Below are 8,807 nucleotides of genomic sequence, written 5' to 3' on the forward strand. Positions count from 1 at the left end.
TTGGCTATCAAAACCGTAGTCCGAAGCCATCCAAAACGGGTTAAACAACCCACTTCCCAAACACAGCCCCTATATACGCTTTTACTGACGGACCAGTATCTTCTCTTAATCTAAGGATGAGATTCTCGTGACCAAAAGATGTGAATCGTTGGATAAAAATTCAACGGTTACAAACAGAAGGTCCTTTTAAAATTATAATAATTATAACCGTTGGATTTTCATCTAATGACCCACATCCCTTGGTCATGAAGATCATCATCCTTAGATTAGAAGAGGATCCTGATCCTTTACTGACCTCGATTAAGGATTCAGTAGGCCCATAATTGTCTTTTCATCAGCGAGTGCCCCCAGAGAAAATTAATTAAAACCCCTCACAAAAAAATAAAAAATAAAAATAAATACACATTCAATTCATTTCATTTATTTTCCCTTTTGTGCTTCTCACTCCCCATTCTCTCTCTCTCTCTCTCTCCCCCTCTCTCCCCTCACTGTCCGTTGGAGCCAATCAGAAACAGTACACTCTTCTCCTTCTCTGCTTCACTCTCATAACATGAGCAGCAGCAGCAGAGTGGCCAACAACACAGAGCACCGCCACCGGTTATGAATCCCAGCGCAGAAGCAGTTGCACCGCCGCCGCCGCCGCTTCAGCCGTCGCAGCTGCCTCAGGCCCACCGACTTTCCACCTCCTGCGATCGCCACCCGGAAGAGCATTTCACGGGCTTCTGCCCCTCATGCCTCTGCGAACGCCTTGCCGTGTTGGAGCCTTCAACAAACTCTTCTTCCTCTTCCACTTCTCGAAAACCCCCTACTTCCTCCAACGCCGCCGCCGCTCTTAGGGCCATTTTCAAGCCCCCCATTGGCGGTGGTGGGGCCTCCTCTTCCAATAAAAACCGACCCACCTCATTTTTCCCGGAGCTCCGACGAACCAAGTCTTTCTCTGCCTCTAAAAACGAGGGCTTCTCCGGCGTGTTTGAGCCGCAGAGGAAGTCTTGCGACGTTAGGGTTCGGAACACTCTCTGGACACTCTTTCACCAGGACGACGGACGGAATCCTAACAAGAAGGAGGCACCGCCTACTGACGCTGAGGTTGAGACCCGAAATTTGGGTGGGTCTTCTTCGAGCTTTCGAGGTCCAGTCTTCGAGTCCAAGGAGGAAGACGAAGACGAAGAGGACGAAAATCAGTGCAGCGACGGCGAAGACTTTGGAATTGAAATTTGCGAGGAAACAATTGTCGCCAATGTGACAGAAGACAAAGTTCCAGAAATCGTAGAGGAGGAGGAAGAAGAATTTCAACCACCGCAACCAGTCACGGAACAATTCGAAGAAGAGGACTTGAAGCCCATGAAAGATCATATAGATCTTGATTCACAGACGAAGAAGCGAGACCTGAAGGAGATTGCGGGCAGCTTCTGGTCAGCAGCTTCAGTTTTCAGCAAAAAATTACAGAAATGGAGGCAGAAGCAGAAGCTGAAGAAGCGGCGGAACGGCTGCGGATCGGCCACATTGCCGGTGGAGAAGCCAATCGGGAGACAGTTCAGAGAAACCCAGTCGGAGATCGCCGATTACGGCTTCGGCCGGCGTTCCTGCGACACGGATCCGAGGTTTTCGCTCGACGCGGGTCGGATGTCGTTCGACGACCCGAGGTACTCCTTTGACGAGCCTCGGGCCTCGTGGGACGGGTACCTCATCGGAAGGACGTTTCCGAGAATGCCCACGATGCTCTCGGTGGTGGAGGACGCTCCGGTGGTCCACGTGGCGAGATGCGACGCTCAAATTCCGGTTGAGGAGCCGCCCATGAATTCCATTGAGGAGGAGACGGTTCCGGGCGGGTCGGCCCAGACCCGGGACTATTATTTGGACTCGTCGTCTCGCCGGAGGAAGAGCCTCGACCGGTCCAACTCCATTAGGAAGACTGCGGAGGCGGTGGTGGCGGATATTGATGAGATGAAGTCGGTTTCGAATGCCAATGGCAATGCCAAGGTGTCGCCCACGACTGTTCCGGATAACAGAGATTTGAGGGAATTTTACAACTCGAATTCTTTGAGGGATGACTGCTCGGAGACCTTTGAAACGGGGTCATTTCGGGGCGGCGGCGATTCGGCATCGGTGGTGGGAAATGGGGAGAGGAATAAAGGGTGTAAAAAGTCTAGGAGGTGGAGCAAGGCGTGGAATATATGGAGTTTTATACACAGGAGGGGTGGGAACAAAGATGAGGATGACGATAGGTATAGCAGTGTTAGAGCTAACGGGGTGGAGCGGTCTTTTTCGGAGTCGTGGCCGGAGCTCAGAGGCGGCGGTGGTGGCGAGAGGAATGGGGAAGCCAAGGGCTTTAATCCTAAGCTTATGAGGAGTAATAGTAGTGCTAGTTGGAGGAATGGTTCTCATGGGTATGGCGGTTTTGGTGGCGGTGCATTCGGGAGCATGAGGAAGAGCAATGGCAGCGTTCCTGTGGTCGAGGCAAACGGGTTTGGAAATGGGAACGGCGGAAGGAAGAAGAAAGACGACCAGGTTGTGCTGGAACGGAACCGGAGCGCGAGGTATTCCCCGAACCATATTGACAACGGATTGCTGAGGTTTTATTTGACGCCGATGAGGAGCAGCTGGAGGAGCGGCGGAGTCGGGAAAAGCAGGTCCAGCCATGCTCATTCGATTGCCAGAAGCGTACTGAGATTGTACTGAAAGATGAATGAATGAAATGAGGTGTTGTTTCTTGTGTAAGGGTTTAAAGTTCATGTTGTTCATTTGCTGCATTTCTTGTGTAAAACCACACATTGCCTAATGCATTCTTGTTGGTTGGTGGGATAAAAAAAAAATGAAATTTTCCTTCTTTTTTTCATGTGATTAGTGATTTACTTGCTTCAATTACTGAAATAACAACAATTACGGTGTTTTTCTTTCGTCTCTAATCATAGTTAATTAGTGTCGATTCATTTTTCCATCCTCTGCGTGCGCAATTTGTAAATTTCGGATATAATGTAATCGGAGATATCACGTGACGTGAGAAGGGATGTATCTGCGGAGATAGACGACAATCTCCGAAAGAGAAGGGATGTGCCTGCCTGCCTTAGGATCCAATATTTGTTCCCTTTGCTTCTTGTCTTGAGCATAAATGGCTCATCGGGGAAGATCGAGCCTTTGAGTCCTGAGGAGTTTGCAGTAACAATGTCAGCGGAGGGCCTCATTCTCCTAGTTTTGCTATTTGTCTCATAAAAACTCGATTTTCTTATGCTGTGGCCCATACAGTAGTAGACTCCGTCCCCGTTGAGCGGGAAATCGCTTACATGCAGTGGCGTTTTGGGCCAATACTACAATGTCAAGTGTTTTAATCTTTCCTTGTAACATTCTATTATTCGTCTGCCACCATGACGTCTCAAGGTACAGAAAAGTTTTTCTCCCATTGTTAGATGGAATGCGGAAAACCATCATTGTGAAATGGAGGACTTAACTAATACGCCGCTATTGTATCACAAACCACTGGCCCGTGAGAAAGTTTTAAACACATTGTAGAGTATCGTTAGTTTGAGATACCGGCACAATAGCGTTTCACACGTAAGTAAGTCTTTTCGAAATAGAGAAAGAGTCTCATTTGACCCCACTCTGAAGGAGAGAGAGAGAGCTCAATGTTGCTATTTTGTGTTGACTCTGGTCCCCTTCACTGCTGAGATGTTTGGTTCGCTCTTGATTCGTCTCGTTATCTGTAATGGCAGAGCTTTGCCTTCCGCATGCATTTTTCTCACACCAGAATCCTTGCTGCTGCTAATCTTTCTTTAATCTTGCACTAATCTCACTCTACGCGTTAATTCAAATTTGTTTCCACTTGGATGATGAGATATATCAAAATTTAGTGAGTTAATTACATAAAATTACCAAAAAAGGAAACAAGACTCTGTGAATGCAGTTGCAGAAAAATGTCCAAAACTCAGCAGCTTCATGGTCGAATCCATAAAAATTGCGAAAAATAGTATGACATACGTTTATGGTATTTACACAAGGGCGGGGCGAGACTTGCTACTCTCACCACCAGTTCTAGAGTATATCTTCAACCTTAAGTCAAAAGAGACTTACATATGACGTTTAACTATCAGCTGCTACCAATATAGATTTACATAGGAATTTACAAATCGCGCATTAACGACAACTGCTACCAACAGTAAGAGTTAACCATAAGCACAATCTTACCAACTAAACCAACCCTTATTAGCTTTACGTAATTATTTTCTTTTAATGCAGAGAATGGAATATGAAATGATTGGTCGGCTGCCACTAATTGACTTATTGTGTTTCGACCGAGTTTATTTTATTTTACAATTAGTTGGGTGGCAGTGGCACATGTTGCTCGTTCATTTCGAAAAAGAGGCAGATTATCACCTGTTTGGATGCTCTTCCTATTCTTTCTTATTTATGCAGTTATGGTTAAGTCATGTCAACATAGGACAAAATAAAAAAGGATGAGAATGACTCCCAAATAGGAGGGCAGACAATCTACCTCCTTCCAAAAATGCAATAACAAAAACAATTGTCTAAATTGCTGAAATTATCATGTGGTGTGATTTATATATTTAATCTTGCTCATGAAGATAATAAAATCTTAAAATATACATATAGTTAAGCTCCTTGCCAATCACAATCCAATCCAATCCAAAGCCACTTCAATTCGACAAATCGAACCGTTTTTCACCATTGCATGCAGTAAAATTTGATAGAACTAAGAAAGAAATGTTTGGTTTGAACTGAGTCTAGTAACAAACTTAGTTATAAACGTAAAATTTGACATATGACTCACACCACATCGATGATTTGTGCAATACTGCAAATAGCCAAAACAATTTAGATCAAGATTAATTAAAAATCAAGAAGTATTAAAATGACCTTCTCTATGGCGTGTATCATGTGGATATATGAACAAAGTAGGAATATTTCAGGCAATATTGACCAGAGTATAAAGTGAAAAGTGAGGTTGTGAAAAAACCAAGCAAAAGTGTGAAGTCAAGAAAACACAAAAGCCTATAAATTCGTTGTCCATTATAACACTGTGAGTAAAAGGCAAAGGAAATGAAACTTTGACCACAAAACGCAACACATGTAAAGGCATGTTAGATCATTTGATCGACCCAAATCCCCATTGCCAAAAACATGAACCAATCTTAGCAATTTTGTCTCTCAAAGTTGAGATTCTTACTCATTTCTTTTCCCAATGGGGCCCTCCCACCATGTTGAAGGAATCAAACCAATCAAAAGTTCTCAGTTGCACCCAGTTAGGCGTTCTCAGGTTAACTAGATCGGTTTGCTCTTCTTATATTTAAAGTTCGAATCCGTCTCCTTGTAATGTATGCTAAATTTCAGCATTGCTCGAACTAATGTGATTCCTCTTGTAACCAAAGTTCAATACTCCATATCTGTAATTTAGGTTAGATTAGAATATTGGTCAAACTAACATGCTCCATATTGAAAGTGAATCTCACGTCGAGAAAATGAGGGACCTTAGATATGCTTATAAGTAGGTGAGCTGCTTCTTATATTATCAATTGATTTTACGGTGAAACCTCAACTTGTTTCATGATATTAAAGCAGATTATCTCATAAGTGAGGCCCAACAGCAACATGTGTTCCACATCATCTGATATGTGTTGTTCATGTATTAGACTTGAAAATTCACCACAGTAAGCTGGTGTGTTGAGAGTAAATCCCACATCGGGAAACAAAGAACCTTGTATGTGCTTATAAGTAATTGAGCTACTTCTCATATTGTCAGTTAATTTTATGGTAAAACCTCAACTTCTTCACTCATTTGCATCCAAATTTAGATCTTCATCATTTTTTGTCCAAATTAAATTAGAATATCGTTGGAAACAAGTCGTGATATTATTCTTTCACCTCGTTTTGGGGTGTGTAAAAGGTTTCCATGATCCACAATTTGCCTCAGGAGTCAAAAAGTGGCCATGAAAACATCCCAACATGCTTCTTCTCGGAGGAGATAAAGGAGGGAAGGAAAGAAAAAGAGAGGAGGAGGCTCATAATCCAATGGCCTCAATGGGGAAGGGAGGTGGATAATGATTTGTTTAAGGTAATGGTTGGACTTTTTTGTCAACGGTTGTAGGCTACTAATGTCTTACGTCTGTCTGCAACTCAGCCTCGGGGTTTGTTTGTGATTTACTTGCCTTTATTATTTTACTCATCAGATTTTGTTTGGCAATATTTGTCTAAAATCACACCCTCTGGGGTTCATGCAATATTTGTTAACGACTGTTTCTTGTTTCTTCTATATAAAATTTTTGAAAAGGTTCTTAAAAGTGAAATTCTTCATGAAATTTTTATCATCTTATTTTTTATATAATGTTTTATAATGTTGACACGTAAATTAACGTTAATTTGTGAGATGTTAGAGAGTTAATGAAAAGTCTCACTTTAAGAGAATTTACTTAGCATTTCTCTTCTTCTATAACAATGATTGACATGTTTAGTAATTCATAATTGGAATGAACAATACTTGTTTGAGGAGTAGAGATTCCTCAAATTTGTTTACTAAACTACCTGAAATCGAAGTGAGAGTGAAGATTTCAAATAAACTGTTTATTAATTCTCTTGATTGGAATTGAACCCAATTTGATTGTATATACTCATAATATCTAATTTATCCATATAATTGATCATAACAAATATAGAAAATTAATTAAAAGACCATCACAAACTTTTTTTTGTTCAAAATTGTTTAGACAACTTTCTTTATCATTGAGGGCGCCTTTTTATATTAAGGAGACTTTGTTTATTAATAAGAACATTTGGTTTTTAATTCAAAACCCTCATGAAGCGCAACTCTTTTCTTTTTTTTTTTCTTCCTTATAATACAAAAGACGTCCTAATAATAAAAAAGCGTTGATTAAGTATTTTTCAATTAAAAAAAAATTTGCAAGAGATTTTTTATTAGTACTCCCTGACAAATATTGTTCTTTCTTTTTTGTCTAAGCGATATTTGTACTAATTTTTTTCTAAATTATAGGGTTTAAACTTGTGCAGTTGAGGGAGTACACTACTTTAGCCAATTTTGCTTAACCTATATTTGAAATATTGTTGACCCTAAAAACTACCAAGCATATGTGGCGCACAAGCCGAGTAATCAATAAGCTAACTACGTCTTTCGATTGTGTGCGGGGCATGCCAACTCGTCGGCCGACCTCGACCAAGGAGTAAAATGTGTTGATATCGCGTTGGGCGTGCTGCTGACTTCTTGATCTTGTGACAGCGGCTGAGAAAGGAACACGTCTCGGCCTTCAGGTTCTAGAGCCTAAAGACAAGGCTGCTAGTTCTGCGAAGTTCAATATCAAATTTGGCTTTCAATGTGCCGAATGTAGTAACTTGTAACACCTCACTTTGTCAAGAATGCTAATGAGATGACCTCTGCCAATAAGGATTCGAAAATCCTTCTCGACTGAGACTTGGATAGATAACTAGTCGGCCTCGATGCAATGTTATTTATCCAAACTGAAGGTGCTCAGCGGTTGGCTGATTTTACGGCAATAGTGCTGTTTATCCAAACTGAAGATATCATCAATTGCCTTCATAGTGCTGTTTATCCAAACTGAAGATGTGTTGGTGGAAAAAGAAAATAAAAATCTCAAGGTTGTTGTGAGGTTTCGGGTAAAGCAAGAATTTGCGCAGGGCAGTTTATGTGTTGAATTGGAGGGGGTTTAGAATGATGCACCCCTTTTCTTATTTACAGCAACAAATCTCGTCATGGCCGAACCAGAACTATACTTGGATCAGGATTCTTTATCCTAATCTAACCAAGTCTCGGCCAATCCTACCTCCATTAGGACTTTGAACCACACTCTTTATCCGGCCACTTTCACTTCTAAAATATGAGCATCCTCATTCCATTGAGACTCCTTATTATACTAGGACTCGACTCATTCGCTCTTACCTAGATCAATCCTTCTTCCAATAGGACTCGGCCAACCTGATTGGGCGGCTTATGACCACTGGATGGCCCATAATATTTTTTGGAAGAGCTTTGGACAGATTACAAACCTAAGCTCGGCCCAATAATATTATTTTGGGCCCAAACAAATATACTTTTAGATTCAATTTCGACTGACTCCCAATCGAAAAGTTCCAAAATATGATGTCCAATTCAAATCTGAAAGTTTGAAACCTAAAAAAAATAGGATGAGAATTGGAAAGTATTTGATGTTGTCAGGTTTTTTAATTTTCTATGGCAATCACTCAAGTGCTTGGACTTGTGACTACTTGAGTGATTAGAGAAATTGGAATTTTTGTTTGGAAGTTGGAATGGGAATTAGAATCTTGCACTGACACTAGCAGTAGAATCTTGCACTTACATTCGATGGCATTTCATATGAGAATGGGCATCAGAAGTTAGCATAACGAAGCTTGCATCCACATATGTGTGTTGGCAAATTCCTATTGTATACCGCCATGAGTTTGACGGGAGTGTTGGAAAATTAATTGTTTATTTTATTGTTTGGATTTAGGCCTAGCCATCTAAATTAGGGTTTCTTAAGTTTTGCATTTTATAAACATGGTTTGTAGTTTAGTATAAGAAATATGTTAATCACAATATAGTCTCTTCAAATTATATAGCCGTCTCGGCATTTTCTTCTGTTTAGTTGATTGAGTAATCTATACGTTTTGTAAACCGTTTGTTCGTTCATCTGTTATGCGTACTTTGATTTTTAACTTGAGTACTCATAATTCGATCCAAAACTTACCTAACTCTATTACATGCACTCATTTATAAGGATCTAATTCAAGGACAGGATCCCAAATACACCTTCCTATAAGGGCTTGCA

At 41.0% G+C, this 8,807-nt stretch overlaps 1 protein-coding gene across 1 annotated transcript; it reads left to right on the forward strand.

Moving 5' to 3' along the window:
* The first annotated feature begins 407 nt into the window (after nt 1-407).
* LOC103949453 (protein OCTOPUS-like) lies at nt 408-2,836 on the forward strand. The gene has a single exon (XM_048583697.1). It carries the CDS (start codon nt 601-603, stop codon nt 2,677-2,679), a length of 2,079 nt encoding a protein of 692 aa, XP_048439654.1. The 5' UTR covers nt 408-600; the 3' UTR covers nt 2,680-2,836.
* The last annotated feature ends 5,971 nt before the right edge of the window (nt 2,837-8,807 follow it).

This window comes from the organism of the source record quoted next, unplaced genomic scaffold (genome assembly GCF_019419815.1).
Source record: "Pyrus x bretschneideri cultivar Hongxiangsu unplaced genomic scaffold, Pyrus_bretschneideri_v1 Contig2, whole genome shotgun sequence".
Taxonomy (NCBI): Eukaryota; Viridiplantae; Streptophyta; class Magnoliopsida; order Rosales; family Rosaceae; genus Pyrus; species Pyrus x bretschneideri.